The sequence below is a fragment of the Phoxinus phoxinus genome (genome assembly GCF_949152265.1).
Source record: "Phoxinus phoxinus genome assembly, chromosome: 5".
Taxonomy (NCBI): domain Eukaryota; kingdom Metazoa; phylum Chordata; class Actinopteri; order Cypriniformes; family Leuciscidae; genus Phoxinus; species Phoxinus phoxinus.
In genome coordinates, this window is record NC_136880.1 from 35,103,553 (window position 1) to 35,124,116 (window position 20,564).

Consider the following 20,564-nt stretch of genomic DNA (forward strand, 5'->3'; position numbering starts at 1 on the left):
TATCAGCATGCAGTAACTTGCAGAAATTCTTTTCAAACTTAGTTTTGTTCCTGTCATGAACACAAAAACTGTTTGTGCCTTTCTACAAAAAAGCCAGTATAAGGTTACAGTGTAATCTCTAGAGTTACTGGATTTTCTAAGAAATAGCACTTGCTAAAACTATAAATAACAAATGCTGAAACTAGCTTGAAACACCAGTTTTCACCAATGCCAAATTTAAAACATAAAGATTGGTTACATGATTATGTGTATCGATAAATTGTGTGTGCCCTCATTTAGTCATGAGAATAAATGTGCATGCATAGGCATGTTTAAACACTCAGGACACTCAGGAATTTGTCCTTTACTTCACAGATACATGAAACTTTATTATGGAGCTGCACAGGATCAAAACAGCTTTGGTTATTCAGTCGCAATACACACCGATAGTCTGTTAATGTTGAATTTAAATATGCACAGACTAAACTTGGTCATACAGATGAACTTGTTAGTAATGATCAATCTTATCAATGGGGATTTAACAACGATTACTCGTATAGTCAAAACAGACATGTTACAGAGAAACCGACCCATCACATAGAATATGTTTTATCATATCACTTTTATAGCATATCCCCTAATGCATCTTTAGGATCACAGCAGATTAGCCTCCTATAGGTTTACTTGTTGATGTATGAGCTGCTATTTGGGTGAGGCTACATTAATATCTGTATTAATAGATGAATTGCATCTCCACATAGAGCGCCAGGATATGTAGAATCTAATTTCTTTTGATGCTTCTTATTAAAATGAGTGATTGTTTATTGCTCTTGTGGATGTTCACTGATCTGAACTCCTCCTTATGCTGATGAAACTTCTCAATAACAGCATGGAGATCAGACTGTAATTGGCCAGAATCAGACAATAACAACTCAGCCTTTATTTGTTTACATTTTCTATGCACAAGTTTGCTGTAAGTTCATAAAGCACAACTGCACAAGTCTTGCATGCATTTCTATTGCTATCCACACTTTTTGTGTGCACAGATTACATTTTAATACCAAATGAAAGTGGTAGTGCTTCTTAAGAGTTTTAGTCTTATAATAAAAGTTCAGGTCAAGTTGAACATCATGATTTAATGTTTTGATTTATGAATGATTTAAACGTTTCCTTGGCTTGGAAAGGCAGAAATTGTCTCCTTATGTTCTTGGTGGGTCTCTGATAATCAGAAATACTGTTATCATAGTTGTTGTCACACATACTGTAACCTGTAGAACACAGTTCTAATTCTTAAATAACAAAGCACATACAGATTAATTCAATAAATTCAGGTCCAATTAACTATACATTTAAAACCAATCTGGCCTCAGTTGAAATGTCTGTGCGATATGCAAACAGCAATGATGACGAGAGAGTAATTAATATCTGAAATAAAGAAGAAACCGTTGAAGAAAAATATAATGTGCTTTCATATTCACACAGAACTAAAACAGTACACAATTCCTAATTACTACTGAATATAGTCCAATCATTTTACAGACAAAATAGTTTCTTTAGAACATAGATCTTCTCAGACACGGGATCATAGTTTATATACAACCAAGAGAGAGAAACAGAAAGGAAGTATCACTGTGGCAGGACTTTGAGAATAGCGTTCACTTCCTCGGCGACGGTCGTCAGTGCAAACTCAAACTGATCCTGAGGAGGGCACAGAGTATGTTTCAGTATGAAAGATATTGTATCTTTTTCAGTGTACAAATGTCTTTATGTATGTACATACCTTGGTCTGAACCATGTTGGGTCTCTGGTCTCTCAGGTGTTCCAGCGTAGCAGCAATATCTATCTCTTTTGCACCTGTAAAGCACAGAATCTTCTTGTATCATATTCAGTATTTACACTGGCTGTCCACAATGTGCAAAGCATCACTTAACACCCACTGATATCTGATCCTCTGCTTTCTTTGTCTTTACCTTTGGCCATTTTATTCAACACCATGTCAATCAAAATGTACGTCCCAGTCCGTCCAGCTCCGTCACTGATGGAAAAAAGAAAACGGCAACATAAAAAAACACAATAAAAAGCCAAAATACTGAAACACACTATGACATATTACAGGAACTTTTGAACAGGAAGTTTCTGTTAGCGCTGTCAGAATGATCTGTCGCAGAACTGTTTTCAGATTTTATAGTGTCGGCTATCTAAAAACAAGCTTTTAACCTTTGGTCAAAATGTAACAACTTGTTCTGCATCTCACACGACTTTGCTTTCCCGCTGACGACATCATGACAGCATGAGCATGGAAAACAGCCAAACGTGTTTTCTTCCAAACCGTCTGTCTTTTGCTAGTAGCGGCCAGCACATGAAATTAGTGTAGCAAACACAGAGATGGCGAGTACGTGCGCTTTCAGCTGTCACTCTCTTAAAACTCTGTTTCCTAATATCATTATTTCATATCATGCTTGCTTTTGTTCATTTAGTGAACAATTGTGTTGAATACATGTCTTATTTACTGTATTTTACTTTTTGCAATAAATATTTAAAATCTAGTTGACAACAGTGGCTGTTTTAAGGCTTTTCTGACTGAAAAAGGGCATGAATATCAATATATATATATATATATATATATATATCAGAAAGCACAATATTTGAGTGTGTGTGTGTGTGTGTGTGTGTGTGTGTGTGTCTGTGTGTGTGTGTGTCTGTGTGTGTGTGTGTGTGTGCGTGAATGTTTTTTACTTGCCTGCAGTGAACAATGACAGGACAGGATCTTCCACGGTAGCATTTGTTTACTTTCCTATTGGAAAGAAGACATACATACAATCATAAACACACAGACACACACACATACACACAGACATATAAAACTTGTAAAGAGATTTCAGATGCAGCTAAATTCTACAGAAGAGATTGAGTTGTGAATCCATTTCATATAATAAAAAATAATAAAAGTACACTACCATTCAACAGTTTAGGGTCGGTAAGATTTCTCGTATGCTTAAGAGTCTCTGATGCTCACCAAGGCTGCATTTATTTAATAAAAATTAAAGTCAAAAGGTAATATTGTGAAATATTATTTCAATATAGTACTGTCAAGACAAAGCTGAATTTTCAGCATCATTACTCCACTCTTCAGAGTCACGTGATCCTTCAGAAATCATTCTATAACATAATCAATATTGTGCTGCTAAATATTTTTGTGAAAACCATGATTCATTGTTTCAGGATTCTTTGATGAATAGAACGTTTAAAAGAAGAACACAAATTTATTTGAATGTAATTTTTTTTTGTAACTTTATAAATGTCTTTACAGTCACTTTTCCATCCTTGCTGAATAAAAGTGTTTCTTAAAAAAATCTTACTGACCCCAAACTTTTGAACAGTAGTGTATAAAAAAAATAACTTTTGAAGTAAAGATTATTATAAAAGATTTGGGGATGAAATAAGATTAATTATGCAGGACAAATCACACACATGTTTGTTTGAATCGGTCATGTTAAGGACTTTCCATTGTCTTCCATTGTTTTTATATCTAACAATATGTTATATCCCAACTTACTTAACTATTTTGATCAGCACAATGTAGACAAACTCTGACCCACACAAACACACACACAGCCACATTAGCTTCAGCCATGTTACTGGTTTGGACTTATAAACACGGCTGGTGGTTTTGTGCAGATCAGCAATAACAGGGGTGGGGCCAGGAACAACCAAACGACAATTATGACTGAAGAAAAACTGAAAATATAAGAAAGACAGAGAAAACAGAGGTACACAGAGAACTGTGGGTAAGAGGCAAAGAAAAGGAGGAAATCATAGGTCAGAGCTTAGAGGTTAGCAGGCAGAAAGGTTGATCAAAGATTGAGGGAGGAGAGAGGTTGAGGGAGTGGGCTGGTATCCCAGGGTGCAGTTGGATGCAGAGTCGCAGTTGTCAATGATCACTTTTGTGACTATGCAACTGGAGCCAGTGAACTAGCTGCACGACCACAAAAATGACACTGGCAACCGCTCAGGAGCTGACACACACGCACGCACACACACACACACACACGCTCGCACAACACATGCACACACTCTCGCACCTGCGGAAGTCGAGCAGGGTTTGGCTGATTTCGGGCGTTCGGTCGTTCAGCCAGGTGTGATAATGAAACTGTGTGACCGTACGAGTCTCATTAGTCTGCATGTTCTTCAAGTAAAAGCTCCGAACCAGGAAGTCCTCACACCACACATGTTCAGAAACCAGATTCACCTAAATTAACACACATATCAGAAAAAAACTAGTCATGTTATTATACCACATCACCACACACACAAGTGCAAATATCAGAGGGATGATTAAAGAATATAGATAAGCAAACCAAAAATATAGTCACTATTTTGTGTCTGTCTCATTATAGTGTTCTGCATTTGCACAAAATTGCAGCTATTATTACATGCGACCTTAAAGGGATACTCAACTCAAAAAAACCTCAGAAAATCTGAGATATTTGTCTGATATTTGATCTGATATTCATATTTATCAAAATATCTTCTTTCATGTTCCACAGAATGAAGAAACTAAACTAACATTATCTATCTAAAAATTACACTTTGTATTTTAAATTCTTAACATTAAAACAATCGGAACATTTTGAAAGCAAGCAACATGAAGCCTTATGTCTCTACTGGAAACACACACAAGATGAGACACAAGGTGAAAACTGCCTGTTTTTAAATGCACTGGCCTGTTTTTTTAATAATAAACGTGTGTCATATAATCACAAGTTAATTTTACAATATGCATTTACTCGACAATAAATTGCAAAATTTAGTGTGCTAAGCAGTGGCTTTGCATTTAAGAAAACAACGATAAATGTTTTAAAACGATTTTGTTTCATTCACAGCCTATAATTTGTCTCCCACTAGTATTTATGCATTCATGTTAAATTACTTACGTTTTACAATATATTCGTTGTTCTTCAATATATTTTTAACTTATATATTAACTTGTTTCAGTCATATGCCATATTTATAATCATCCGCAAGGCAAAGAAAGTGAATACAAAAACATATGGACAGAAATAGCAAGAAAAAAAAGATCAATGATCAATTGATGAATGCCAGGTCCCAGAGGTTTTTTTTGGGGTCATTTTAGCAAGTTCCCACAAGGCATTTATACTGTGTATATTTAATCCACAATCCACAATCCATCTCTGTTTATAGTGCCAGTATATTGAGATTAATTGATTAATAAAATACATTTATAAATCCAATGGTCATAAATATGGCGGATGTGCTGTAAAAGTCATGTGACTGAAACAAAAGTTTATGAAAAAAGTAGTTGAAGCTGAATGGAACTGCTGTACTGTGTCAAACGCAGGGTGATGTAATGAAATCCTTTCAGGAGAGCAGAACAAATGTGTCTAAATATGACAGAAAACTCTGTCTAAGTGTAACTGGTACTCGCACCGCCAGTGTAACTGGTACGCGGACACACTAACAAGGACACCAAAGACCGCAGCCTCTAGCATCAGTCGCTCTTGAGGCCAGGGGAGTGAGGTTTACTGCACACCTCCATTGCATAAGCTGATTCTTTTGTAAGATATTCTACCACCAAAAAAGCAGAACAAAAACCCACAAGCCGTCGCTCTTACACAAGTAGAGTCGCCCTCTACTCTGCAAGGAGAATATTTGTGCGTACGGTACCTCATAAATGTGATAGAGGTTGGAGCCTTCATCGGGCCAGTAGTGGTAACACTGTTTCACACCGTTCTCAGTGAGAGGGGTCAACATGACAATCACCACACACCCGCTCTCCCAGACCATCTGCAAGAGAACACACACAATGTTACACACACACTGCATGACCATCTGCAAGAGAACACACATTACACAAACACGGACTGTACACACTCTTCCTGACCATCTGTAACACGCAGTCTCTCTCAGACCTTGTGCTGAGAACTCACATGACCACACTCTCTGACCATCTATGTCAGATTACAAACAAATAATGCAGTTTACCTGCCAGAAGTCAGCCACGGTGGAGGGCAGCGGGCCCTGAGTGGCGATGTACGCGGGGTTACGGGGGTCATGATCCATCTGAGAGAGAGAAAACACACAATAAACCCTTCTGCATCACGTGCAGTCTGGCTGTATATGGTTTAAATAATACATATGTAAATTATACTACAGAACGAGCAATCAAAACACAAAGAATGAATTGTGCCATTTATTTGCATGCACATTCTGCATCGTTATAGTACCCAATTCACTTATGCAAATCAGCGAATGCTGCCCATAACCTCTCTTCTGCACACAATGTGCACGATGCAATATCACATATTGCACATTAGTTCTGAGTGTTAGGCTGACTGCCTACTTTTCTGTTGATAATACTAATGCTGTGTCCAAAATCTCATACTGTAGTACGTACCACATTGGTTTAGAACTTACTTCTCGACCGTTTAAAAAAAGTATGTAATCTATATAGTAAGAATGCATGGGTAGTATGAATGAAATTCTACATCACCATGTTGACATTGTCATGTGACCTACGGCGTCAGTTGCGTTAACTGGCAAATAGCGCTGAGTAACCTATGGGTTAAGTGTCTTCCTTAAGGGCACAGTGGTAATAAAGCAGGTCTCAGTTGTTTGCCTTAACTGGTCCACAGACAGTTAATCAATGCCTTCTATCCAAAGTAATTTACGCTGAGTATTTTCTACAGGTGCAGTCACCCTGGAGCAACCAGGGTTGAAGTTTCCTACACCTAGTGTTTATCCAGTTTGTGATGTAGTGTGTGGTTTGCAATGTAGTTTGTAGTGTGCAGTTTGAGTAGCTTGATGCTTTTTGCGGAAGTGTGTAGTTTGGGCTCACGATTGGGCTGGCATTGATGTAGTCCGAGTTGCCTTGATTGTTCTCCAACTTCAGAGTTATTCTGCAATGATCATCTAAACAAAAAACACGTTTTATTTCCCCCATTTGAAAAGCTCAATTCAAGCATGATAATTCATTAACACACCAATGGTTACAGGACATAAATAAACAAATTTGTATGTTTGACTCACAGGCTATGACTGTGCTTGTGCGGTTTTTCTTGACGTTGCCGTCCCTGTGTCCGATGGTGGTGGCGTTGGGCTCGGCCTGGTACGCACAGAGAGCCTCCCACTCGGACTCCAAACGATTCTTGTTTTTCAGATGGTCTTCCATATATGCCTATGTGTACATAGAAGAACATACAGGATGTTTTTGCATGTCTTTTGCTCTTATGAAATGGAAAGTTACCCGATCGTTCACAAGTTTTGGGGTCTGTACGTTTAAAAAATAAATAATAATAATACTTTTATTAAAGCTGCATTATATTGATCAAAAGTGACAGTTAACAATGTTGCAAATGAATTCTATTTTTATATACGCTGTTCTTTTGAACTTTCTATTCAACAAAGAACCCTGAAAAAAGTATCATGGTATCCACTAAAATATTAAGCAGCACGACTTGTTTTCAACATTGATAATAATAAGAAATGTTTTTGAGCATAAAATCAGCATATTATAATGATTTCTAAAGGATCATGTGACACTGAAGACTGGAGTAATGATGCTGAAAAGATTCAGATTTTTAAATATATTCAAATAGAAAACAAATAATATTTCACAATATTAATGTTTTTCTGTATTTGTGATCAAATAAATGCAGATTTGGTGAGACTTATTTAAAAAAAATATTTGTAATAAATATGTGTTTATCTAAATGTAAATTAAATTATCCAAAAAAATTAACTAAGTTTTAATATAATTTTTACGTTTATATTTTTGCAAGTGAAGGTTTTAGCTTTTCCAATGGCATTGAATAAATGCATCTGTGTTACATTTTTAAGCTTTACCAGTGTGTGTTTGCTTGCGTGAGTACCAGTATCATGTGACCAGTAGAGATGTCCATGTTGGAGTGGACGGGCTCTTCGCTCCAGGAGGAGGTGCTAGTGCGAGCAGAGGGACTCGGCATCGGGCCCTCACTCAACTGAGATGACACGCTATTTATACGAGAAGAGTGAACAGGATCTGACTTCTCTACAGGAGGCTTCACTGCCATTCGCTGCCTGCACAGTTCCTAGAGAGAGATGGATATTTCATACACATCAAAGAAAATCTCAAACAAACAGCTCTACAAACACACACACACACACACACACACACACGTTTGTACCTGGTAGGTAGCAGTGGAATCAGTGGCGGGGTCTGAGCCGAGGTTGGTGAGCTTCTCTTTGAGTTTGTGATGAGAGCGGTGACGCAGACAGTAAACCACGCTGGACGCCAGCAACACTCCAGTGATGCAGATGATGGAAATCACAGTCAGAATCAGAAACTTCAGAGACTCAGCGTGGCTGTACTTGGTGGGAATCTGATTCAGTTTACTCCTCTATAGAGAAAGAGAAAGACAAGGAATCTTTAATTTTTTTTTAATTGCATTTATTTTCTAAAGTCTCAGATATATATAAAGAAAAGGATGCTGTAGCTGCTGTCAGAGTAAAAATGTGTTATCTGTTTTGTTCTTTATTTATTCTTCAGACCTTCTTGAGAATCTCTAGGCATTTTGAAGGTGACTCAGATCCTGTTGTAAACATGGGCAGCTTCATATGATATGTTTAAGTGCCTCAAAACGTTCCTACGATTTATTAGATAAACCATTGGCAGTCTTCAGAGTTCTTGCAGGACTTATGGGGCTTCATTTGGCAAGTTCTTTAGAGAACTGGCATGTTTTAAAGTTCTCCATATACGGTTTCACCAATGTGGGGATTTGAGGAACCACAAATGGTGCCTCAATTTTCATTTTTACAGTGATTTGATTAACAACAGTTTTTATGCAGTATATTTGATACATTGTAACAAACTGTATTTTATTCTGTTTGAGGGGACAATGAGATGGAAAAAAAATAGAAAGAATCTTACATCAGTGACTCCAGACTCCACGATCTTGACGTTCGCTTCTTTTTCCAGTTCATCCTTTTGATGGACTGATACAAGAGAAGAATCAGAATCAGAGGAGATCAGAGTACTCATAAGTCTGAACAGAGACATTCATGGAAGAGTTTCTTGTCTCTTGTATTATCACTACTAAACTAACCTGCTACATTAACCACATCTGTTGTAGTGATGTTCTGAGCGTTCGGACGGACCTGAAACGTCACAGCTGGACTAACAACACTATACAAATGCACAAACACACAACAACTTATTTTGAGGAATCATGCTGGTGTCCAAAAACAAGAAATATACCCTCAGTTAGTGATTTAACCATAAAATACAATAAATAGCACATTTAAAACCAAACAGTCATCCATTAAATTATTCTTAGACCCTATACCTGTCTGAACATTAAAGTCACGACTTTTCTTGTGATATACATCCAAGTGAAATAGATCCAAGAAAGAAAAAGACAAAAATGTAGTGCGGGGACTTGGTTCTATCCATTGGTCGTTGATTGGATGGGGCAGATCTGAGTGGGCGGGGTTTAAGCAAACTAAATAATTGGAGAAGTCCGGCATACAAAGATCAATTCATATTTTAATAAAAAAATTATGCAGTCAAAATGTTAAAAAAAATAATAAAACATGAATCGTTCGCAATAAGATAAAGAAAGATATACGTAAAAATAGATATACTTTACTCAACTTCCTTTCTAAGCTTGCAATATATTTTAAACCCCTTGTGGCTTTCCTTTTTTCAAGTTATCGAATTTGAGAAATAGTTAACATACATGCATTGAAGGAGACACAAGATGCAAACACACACTATCACGACTCACGAGAGCTCTGAGAAATCCGTCATTTGAATCTTCGCTTTACGAGCCACCAACTCCATCAGATACAATCCCTTATCTGTGGGAAGATTCCTGATCCAGAGAGAAAGAGAAACTTGATTCTGATCATAAAACAATCACATTATTGTGAAGGGTCATGTCTTGTTGTGTTTGAGTTTGACATTAAGAGGCCGTTTACACAACACACCGTTTACAACTAAAAACAGAAAACTTTTTAAGTGTTTTGGCTGTTCATTTACACGACACTGGAAACTTTTGAAAACGGTTTTCGATAACCGTTATCATCGCCGTGTAATAATAATAATGTTATTTAAGCATCAAATTAGAATATTAGAATGATTTCTGCAGGATCATGTGACACTGAAGACTGAAGACTCTGCTTTGTCTTCACAGGAATAAATTACATTTTAACAGAAACAGTTCTTTTAAATTTTAACAATATTTCACCGTATTACAGTTTATGCTGTATTATTGATCAAATAAATGCAGCCTTGGTGTGGGAATTTTCCTCAATGATCACAAATGTCTATATTTGATATTTTAACACTATTGCTCTTTGATTGAATGCTTTGTCAACAATGTGTGGAGAACAGGTCAATAAAAGACTGAATTGAATTGAGAGAGAAAGAAAGAAAGAGGGGGAGAGAGAGGGTCTTACTCTGTGTCAGTAATAATGTATCCGTAGATGTCATTTTTAGCGTTGCTCTGAACATCCAACTGAAGATCCTGTGTTTTCATGTTCTTGCGGTGTGGTGCAGGGGTTTCCTTCAGGCCAGAGGAGGGCGCTATAGCCGCTGCCTGCACCCAGCCCTCCACCTCCTCCACTCTCTCGATGGCCTTTTTCTGCATCCCCACCTCCCGGTGTGTTGTTCTGCTACGAACCTTCTCTACAGAAACGCCTGGTCCCTTATCAACAGACTCTGGATCTGAGCTGGAGCTTTTATCCAGGTACTCCAGCAGCTTTCCTAAAAAGCCCACTTCCTGCTAAAACAGGAAATAAACACAAGCAGAATGTAAATCCATACTTGAAGGAAAATTCCATGCATAATATTTGTTTTCTATTCATATAATTTTTATTTAAGTAAAATGTAATTCAACATTCAGTCACTGCAGCGAAATCTGACAATCTGGTACACACTTTCAAGCTGTTTTTTGTAACATTAAATTCGATTTTTAGAACATAAATAAACTAGAACAATTTTACTGATGGCAATATTCTCTGTTAAGCTGCCTTGTAAACATGTTATGCATATTATTTGTGAAAGTGAAACGCAAAACTAAAATTAAACTGAACACATTTTATGTAGGTTTACAGCATTTACACTGCAGGTCTTGACAACCATTTCCAATTTGTTTACTATATTATTATTATTTTTTTGATGACCAGCTTACATCTTCTTTTAAAAGTGACCAGGCCGAACAGGAAGTAAACACGGCTTTTGCTTTCTGCACCATCTTTAAAGGTCAGCAAAACATTGGCTGCATGCCAGTCCAAAATTGTCTTGCCCTTCACTCGCTAACTTCCCTCCGTCTCGTTCACTCGGATGTACGTCAGTGCTTACGTTGCTTGAGTGCCACTACTGACGGAATCTTTGCAATAGACTGAATGGACACGTGCTAAGCCCTTGGTCACTTAGAATCCACTATGGGGTTGATAGTGCTTAGGGAAGTTCGCAAGTGCGTGTCTAAAAGTGGACTGGAACACAGCCCAAGGGTTGAGCCTCCTTCCTTTATTACGCCATTGAAAAGAGTCATGTGATCACAATGGTGAGTCGATTGTTCAATGACGTGCGAACCGCATTGACAGGGGAATATCCGATCTGTCCACTTACATGGCAGACGCAAATGCATAAATTCGATTCATATACGATTTATTTCCACATATGAATGAGGCCTGAAACCGATCTGAGAATCTTCGGAGAATACCGAAATCCGTGTGCTTTTTTCCTGCTTACACATTCGTGGGTCATATCCGAGCTCGGAATTGGGTCACTTGAACAATGTAATGTAAATGTGACCTAAGAGTGGACAGAAAACGTCTGCTTTGTGTTCTTGCGTGAAGTATGTTTCTGACCTTCAACCAACACTAGTACTACCTTGTTGTCCATGGTTCTCTTCTCCTCCCCTACTGTCTGTCCCTCTGAAAGGGAAACATCATGATTGTTATAAATGTTTATCTACGTATGAGTGATGAAAGACTTGGTTTTGCTTCAGATGATGTTACCTGTCACAGGCATGATGGTTTGGACTGTCTTTTGAGTGACAGGTGAACTTTCCTCATCCGCCTCCGTCTGCTTCTGAGCACTGTCTTTAGGGGTCTGTTCCATTGGATAACTCTCAGGATGCTGGTCCTCATACTGCATGTCTTCTGCCTCGTCCTCAGGACGCCACTGTGTCTCCAGGTCTCTGGGCGTCTCTCCCTGACCGGCCTGTTGTTCCACCACCTGCAGAGCGTCTGCGATAAGAACAGCAAGCTTATCCAGATCTGTTGTCTTTAGACTCTTCACATCCACACTGTGTCTTCCCACATTCCGCAGAACTTTCCAGATGAAGGATTCTGTGAGAAAGTTTTTTAACATCATTTCTGTCAGGACCACTATCGTCAAATACGATTGACAATTAGCATACAGTTAGGATTGGCGGTATGGTTCTGTTCTGGGCAATAACTCCCTGCGCATTCATGCAGCCTAGCATGGATAAGAGCAGGGAGAGTAGCAATAACCCCCCTTAGGGTAAACAGAACAGAACCAACTTGAATGTATTGCAGATATCATTGATTAATTTTAACGTACAACATAATTAGAGAATTTTAGTCTGATTCAGGGGGAATCAGAATGCCAAATCCTGACTGGGCGAGAGGAGGAGCTGGGGATGGAGGAGGGTAATCCGCTCCTGAGAAACGCGATAGCTGTAGATAATACTGAAGGAGCTTATATATGTATACAGTGATAAGTGTCGTATTCCTATAGGTAGACGTGGATCAGCTGAGAGTCCGCTGATGCGAGCTTGACTAACGTGACCTGCCAGAACTGACGCTACACTAGATTTTTATTGCAAATTTGCAACCCTATACTGCATAGAAATATTAAGGAAATGTTTAAAAAATATATATATATTTCTTGCATAAAATGGACCACATTACTAAAATCAAGAAACTGTGTAAAAATAATATAGGTTAAAAAAAAATATTTACATTTTTAAATATATTTATTACATGGCTTGGTTAAATTCTAATGTAGAATGCGGTCTGTTATTTCTTGATATCAGACCGCTGCTAAGTATAACACACCGTTGCCATGAAAAACAGAGCGTTGCCACACGGTGTTCTTTAACGGAAGCAATACAGTCGTTTTTAAATCAATAAACTCCTTTTTAAATCAATATTTTGTGTCAAATTATTGATTTATTTGGTAGGTAGCCATGTAATAAGCGGGATAATGTATATAATGCATGAGTAAAAGGAGAAGAGAAGAGAAGAGAAGAGAAGAGAAGAGAAGAGAAGAGAAGAGAAGAGAAGAGAAGAGAAGAGAAGAGAAGATTATACCATCCATGGGTGTAAGAGAGTCTTTTAAGAAGAGCCGGTCCGCTCTGGATCGTTCCCCCAGAGGCGGTTTGTTCTTGGAAAGATACTTCTGAAGTGTGGCCCTGAGCAGGTCTAACCCCTCTCCCTGCTGTTGAGCGTGTGCCGCATCGCTCTGGTATAGGCTGAGGTCGGGGTAAGACTGTGATTGATAGGGCATCTCTGGAATGAACTCAGGAGGGGAGGAGTCAGCGGCAGGGCGTGGTTCTCCAGGGCGATAATACTGAAGCTCCGCCCCCTACACAGGATAAACATTTAAAACAGCTTAACACTAATAGATTGCTCAATCACACTAGCTGATCTTTATGAATATACCAAATTGTAAATGTTCCTTTTCAGCCTGCCATGTTAATCATTTTGTACATTATTGGGCCTATTCATATTAATTTCATGTTTGATCTCAAAGATTTTTGTTTACTTTTATATTGTAAATTTTTCTATGTCCAATGTAAATATCAATCCTGAGGCAGAGCCACGGCCCTTTGACGCACGCACGCACGCACGCACGCACGCACGCACGCACGCACGCACGCACGCACGCACGCACGCACGCACGCACACACACACACACACACACACACACACACACACACACACACACACACACACACACACACCTTGTGTGATGTTTTTGGTAGCAGTCCCAGGTGCTGTAGGTATTTCAGAGTCTTCCTAACCTCAGCCTCTGGTGATTTCATTCTCCTGTCTCCAACAGCGGTTCCATAACCCTGCAGCCTGTCAGAATATCAAGACATAAACCACGACTGCAGAAATCACTAGAGGAATCATGGCCATGGGTAATATCAAAGGTAATTACATTTTGCATTCTCTGTATTGCAATTGAATTGTAAAAAAAAAAAAAAATTGAGATTTAACTTCAATTTACAGTGAAAAAACGGATTTCATTAACTAATATAAACGTTAATATACCAACCTATTGAAATACTAATGTCTGTTTTGTACCTTTGTAATACACTAAGAACCACAAAAAACAGGTGGTGATGAGAAAGTCAAATTATGAATCAAAGCTCATCACAAGCAGCTTTTGCACAGGCTGAGAAAGTACTAATATATAAAAGGTGCACAGTCTCATTCACACAAATACTAAACACCATCATGGTAAAACACATGACACTAAAGTAGAAGAAACATAGTTATTTTACTGTAAAATAACAAAAATGTAAGGTTAGATCTATTACAGTTATTCACCGTATATAGTAAGGAAACTTACTGTTAACCAATTAACAGCATTCTTGTACCGTTAAAATCACAATCATTTTTGAAATGTGAATTGAATTGAATAAACTGTGTTGCTAAACCTCATACCCAGAGGACAGTTTTTATTCAAATGCCTTAAGTGAAATGAGAATAAACGATATAAAGCTATAATATTGAAGTGGTGAGTATAGTAGATCATTTGGTTTAGGAAGATTTCGATATGAAATGTTTGAGCTCATATTATAGTCTCTGACTTTTAATTGCAGACTGGTATTATGGCAAATCTGAGTTTTTTTTTGCAGGGGAAAAATATAAAGATTTCCTTTATATATTAAATATATAATATCTCTTCTCTGATGACTGGTCCACCGGCATGAAGGCGGGACAACAATCCATGAGATCACAGCAATTAGCAAACAACAACCACACAATTAATTCCCAATGGACTAAATCAAGTCCCGCGGCCAGCCCTGCATTATTTATCATAATGTACATAGCAATAGGGAAGACAAGACTATTGCAATTTTCATTTCATGCCAACTTTTAAAAAATATCCTATTTGTGATTTGTCTTTCCTCTGGCTATAAGTGTACCAACTAACTGGCAAATGTTAGTGTGTTTTACCTGGGCTCTGGTAATGGAAGGGAAACTTTGCGTAGTTTAGAGAACTCGTTTTCTAAAACCTGTTGAGTGACGTCATCTTCCCAAGACAGCCCTGCAGGAACAGAATCAAAGCAGGAGATATTGACATGTGAAATGAACTCTGGGTAAGACGCCACACGCACATCTTACATCAACCGTCACACACGCTGAGCCTCTGATTGGATCCTCGAATGCTGAGGAGCTCTAGGAGGAGCCTTTATAACCATGGCGACAGTGATGTGTGCAGTTGCTATGGTGACATTATTGCACTTACCTCTGTGTGCCAGTCTCTGAAGGAGTATACGGAATCTCTGTACCGTTGCTGGCGTGACGTCGTATGTGTAGACTTCTGTTAATGGAGCAGCCTCGCAGCGGCCTAACATGCCATCTACAGAGAAAATCAAATCAACAACCTCTTCAGACTGACAATTATGTGCACACTTCATGGTGTGTGTGTGTGTGTGTATTTTTAGATCCATTAAGAGCTTATTAGAGACAGTAGCTAGGGGCGACTGAGACTGCTGGAGTCCCCGACACCTGCCTTATAGTAGGCTCACACCATGGGCGATTACGTTTGCATCTCTTATTTTACACCCAGAAGGGAGAAAAAAAAGCATTTCTTTTGAGGTTAGCCAATCATAACAGAGGTCATTTCTATATGTAATTGATCTTTGTTTTGATTAGCTAACCTCTGTGAGTATGTACTGAGTGACTGTATTCATAATTCTTATCAATAGAGTAGCAAAAAAGTCTGTTCAATTCTAAGAGAGAGGAAAGAGGGAAGAAAGTAGAGGTAAAAATATATTATTTAGTACTACTTTAACATGTATGTTCTGTTTTGGTTTAGTTTCATTGGTTCTGTTTTCCCTGTTCTGGTTTGCTTGTGTTCCCTAGTTCTACGTTCTCTAAGTTCTACGCACCTGTTTCTGTTCAGTTGATTACTTTATTTCACTTCACTTGTATTTAAGCCCTTCATTTGTTTCATTGTCTGGTATTGTTTATGTTAAGCATGGTTCTTTCCTGAGCTTCTTCTCTGTGATTCTCCTATGTATTCCTAGTGGAATTTACTATTAAAGCCTCCTTTTGTTATCCTTTGTGATTGTGTGCTTACACAGTCTACATAAGCGCGTACTACAGCCTACACAGCACCTGCCAACTACTTACTACTTTAATGCAATCATTTTATTTTAAAATTTGAAGTGGGATTCAGGTAAAATTTTGACTTGACTTGACTTGACAGAATTTATTGTCATTCAGAATACAACAAGTGTATACAGAACGAAATTTCATTTGCATAGGCCACAGTTTTTACAGTTTCAATGCAGTGTAAATGTTCATACAAAAATTCTGTAAACCGATTATAATAAATATACAAATAGCAAAATGGAATAAATAATTAAATATCTATGTAAATATATGACAGCAGTCTAGTGTAAGACCAGCAGCACTAAGTATTATCTATAAGTGTTCAACAGTCTGATGGCTTGGGGGACAAAGCTGTTAAAAAATATCAATTAAATAATTATTCAGCTTCTGGCAGCGTTTCTGAGGAATCTTAGCCTCATAGTTATATGAGATATAATTTTATATATATACATTTTAAAAAACACACACACTTGCACCAAATACGAGTAAGAAAGTAGGTTAAGTCTGATTGGCTGATACTGCCTGAACATGTGATGTGTAAAATTTCATTCATATTTGTGGCGAGCAGGACGAGGTCAAGGGCCGTACGTCGCGCAGGTGTCGCTCATTATTAATCACGCCACCGGCCTCGCGCCGTCCTCCCACGGCCCTCGACCTCGTCCTGCTCGCCACAATATTACCCTCTCATTGACTGCAACTGAGTGTGGGAACATATTGTGCCAACAAAAAAACATTACCTTTCAACCCATGTGGAGGTGAATTTGGAATGGTTGCTAAGCAACACAAAAACTATATTTAAAACAGCATGTGTGTGTTTGTTAGGGTGAGAGTCAAACCCGAAGAGTTAAAATGCATTGTATTTAAAATGATGATAGACACACAGCTTAATCAAACGGCATGAGATTCACAGAGACTACAGGTATCGAATGTGTGTGACTGACTCACCGTTAAGACATATTTCATAGTTCAGACACAGACCATCCTCAAACAGGCAGCCTGACAGAAAGAGAGAAAGAGAATTTTAAGAATTAGAAATAATACCAAAATCTGAAATCAAAAGAAGGAGCGCTCAATAGGAACTCAAACATCTTTCAAATCTATTTATCTGAACTATGTTGCCCACATTAATTTAATAGATCTCTCCTATTACTGTATTTTAACTTTCCTCTGGTTTGCTCGGTCTCAGTAACACAATGGTATCTTTGTATGGTCTAAGAATAGGGGCGTGGCTAATTCAGGGTTTAGAATAGGGGCGTGGCTAATTCAGGGTTTAGAATAGGGGCGTGGCTAATTCAGGGTTTAGAATAGGGGCGTGGCTAATTCAGGGTTTAGAATAGGGGCGTGGCTAATTCAGGCTTTAGAATAGGGGCGTGGCTAATTCAGGCTTTAGAATAGGGGCGTGGCTAATTTAGTAAACCTGACAAAATAATGGCTAACATCCTTTTTAATTCCTCCAGTGCTTGTTTTAAAATCCTCATGCTAACTGCTGGGATTTGTTGTCACTATTTTCTTAATCAAACCTGCTGAGATCTCAATCTCATCTCGCCTGCGTATGGACCAAAAACATCACAAAAGCATGTTGCTGTTATGAGGTATTATGGGACTTACTGCAGTGTGTTTGACATTCACACACACATCATTCATAGTAAATTATTCTCACACAAACCCCCACACACCAAGTGTCTCAGCAGAAAATAGCAAATTCTCAGCCTCAGAAAATCTGTGTCTGTGGTTTAGCAGTGTGTGTCCTCATTTAGTCATGTATGATTAACAAACCGTGAATGGCTTCATCTAATTCTTCTTCACATCATCTCAGTCTAAAGACTGTGCCGTCAAACACGGTAAAATGTGAGTACTCCTTAAAAAAACGAATCGATTACAATTGACCCGTTTCAAACAATCGGCCAAATACAGTGTGCAATTCACATGTTTTGTGATCAAGAAATTACAGTCACTGTAGAATTTCAATTGCAAAGCAGTGGTCAGATTTTGTTGATAGCATGATAGGATCTTCTGAATTAAATATAGTTTGGCCAATATAATGATTGGATTCTAATATTGTGTTTCAAAGAGTAACAGCAATTGCCAGGCCATTAGCGTTCTTTGTAGGTCATCCACACATATATATAATGCATGTTTCCCTTGTTAGCCTATATTTCTATGAAACCCTCTCTGTTACTATGGAGAGCAGTTTGCACGCTCATTTTCGGGGGAGGCGTTGTGACGCTGCAGTCACAGGTCATGAGGATGACGGTGGACAGACTGTCTCCCTCACTGACATCCTCTCAAATGAATCCACAGACACTCATCGACTCAATGATGAGCCACAGAGTCCTGTGTGACCATGATGTCAGCTTCTGCATGAGGCAATGTCTGAGATTTGAGAGCAGAAGCTGTTTAGTGTGTAGTAGTGTCCATAGCTTTATGACAGATGTGTTCCCGTAATTAACAGTGAATGGATGGACAGATCATAAAATCTGTTAACACTGAAACGGCATTCTTTATGAATTGTAACTTCCTGTAATAACTCACTAGCTTCCTTTTTTATTGATAATTATTTCCAAAAGGTTAAAGTGCTTAATTTCATTTCACAATATAAACCTGCACCCTAGATCACTTTATTGTATTATTATACAACTGCTGCCAATACTTTTGTTTAAATCAAAGCTTTATTCTTAATCAACCACAGACAATGCAATAAAATTGATCAAATTAAAACCCAAATATATATATATTTCACTTTTGAAAAGGAATTCCTCCCTTGTTTGGCTTATGCTACTCTGAGCAATGCCTGAACTTTGTATTTTGAGCACTGTATTTTTGCCTCTTCACGATGACTCGCTTGCTGTAGTCCTCAGTTGTAAGTCGCTTTGGATAAAAGCGTCTGCTAAATGACTAAATGTAAATGTAACTCGCTTGATCTCCTTCTGTTTTACTGTTTGAGCCCTAATCTTTTGACTGACTATAGTGGGCTATTATAATATAGGCTATAATATATATATATAATATCTATCTATATCTATATCTATGTGTGTGTGTCAGTTTATAATGCAATGAAATCATGTATATGTGTGGTTGTCTTACTCATTCATGCGGTCTAGAGCAATCAAGTCAATAGGCTATGAAATTAACACGCTGCAATCTGTTGCCATGGTTACAGTTGCTAATGACTGACAGGATGACCTTTTTCTGGGCTGGGTTATGAATCACACAGACAGATCCCGTATAAACTCTATTATTGTGGTTTATGCTGTAATCAGTGATGCTTCATTTCCTGTGCTGCTGCAGATAGAGGCCCCACTGAACACACAAACCATTCTCTGATGTGCAGACTGATCAGATGATTCAATAATATACATAATATGCATTCAACAAGAAAAGTGAAAAACACAGGCCGTGTGTATCGCCTCTCCAGCTCCAGACCCAGTTATGTAACGAGCGAAAGTCCTACAGCTTCTCCGCTTCAAATTACAAGACATGAAAACATTTTTTGTGGAGAATTAAGCTGTTTTAGAGACTAGAAGAAATAGACTATCAGTCTGTGCTGTATTTTTTTTGCAGAATGAAGCTTGATATTCCCTTCCACGTCGATTTCTTTATTGGTTCAGTATTGGAAGATACAAGCATCTGCGCATCCACCCGCCAGATAAAACTATTTTTCTTCCTAGAAAACACTCATGGGAAATGTATAAACCAGCGGAAAAGACTCAAGAGAGAGACATTGAGTTTTTATAAACGCGCTGATATAAGGACAATTATTGACATGGCGCGCGCTTCATCTCGCCCTTTCCCTACGGAAACGCACGCGCGCGTACACACACACTATTGAACACTCACCGAATTTTCGATCTGCCGCGGAGGCGAGACTGGCCCGAAACGCAAGGATGGCGAGAAACAGGTGAAACGATTCCATCCTTCCGATCACGCGTCCATGTCACCTGCGCGTTATTAATCCATTTCCAGCAGTGTGTTTCCTTGTTTCCGCGAGGTCTGATGTGATGGGGAATGGATGGAGACGGTGTGGAAATAGAGCGATTAATTGGAGAGAACGAAAAAAGAGAGGAAGAGACGTCAATCGTACGCAAAACCTGTCAGCGCTCACCGCAGTCCGCGCGCCGCTATAATCAGCACTGAACAGCAACCCGCTGACGTCACGGACACACGCGCACACGAATACACTAGTGGTGGGTTCAAAAAAAAGT

General features: G+C 38.5%; 1 protein-coding gene and 1 long non-coding RNA gene across 5 annotated transcripts; one reads left to right on the forward strand and one right to left on the reverse strand.

Moving 5' to 3' along the window:
• Window positions 1-324: 324 nt before the first annotated feature.
• On the reverse strand, window positions 325-20,527 carry slco5a1b (solute carrier organic anion transporter family member 5A1b). 4 transcript variants are annotated; one of them, XM_079613660.1, is made up of 24 exons: window positions 20,465-20,506; window positions 20,200-20,352; window positions 17,308-17,358; window positions 15,491-15,604; window positions 15,199-15,289; window positions 13,974-14,091; window positions 13,321-13,594; window positions 12,001-12,231; window positions 11,873-11,916; window positions 10,435-10,760; window positions 9,762-9,848; window positions 9,081-9,160; window positions 8,906-8,970; window positions 8,163-8,375; window positions 7,869-8,066; window positions 7,027-7,174; window positions 6,836-6,909; window positions 5,983-6,060; window positions 5,665-5,784; window positions 4,062-4,228; window positions 2,720-2,773; window positions 1,950-2,014; window positions 1,760-1,833; window positions 325-1,677 (listed from the first exon to the last, which is right to left on the reverse strand). In XM_079613660.1, the coding sequence occupies exons 2-24, from the start codon at window positions 20,273-20,275 to the stop codon at window positions 1,606-1,608; spliced, it is 2,820 nt and encodes a 939-aa protein (XP_079469786.1). In that variant the 5' UTR covers window positions 20,276-20,352; window positions 20,465-20,506; the 3' UTR covers window positions 325-1,605. The 4 variants fall into 4 exon arrangements, with proteins under 4 accessions (XP_079469786.1, XP_079469785.1, XP_079469783.1 ...); XM_079613659.1 differs by having other exon boundaries at window positions 20,200-20,527; XM_079613657.1 differs by having other exon boundaries at window positions 12,001-12,333; window positions 20,200-20,509.
• Window positions 10,523-16,304, forward strand: LOC306999190. The gene is made up of 3 exons (XR_013797763.1): window positions 10,523-10,724; window positions 14,072-14,153; window positions 15,163-16,304. It is a non-coding gene; the product is annotated as an uncharacterized lncRNA (long non-coding RNA).
• Window positions 20,528-20,564: the final 37 nt, after the last annotated feature.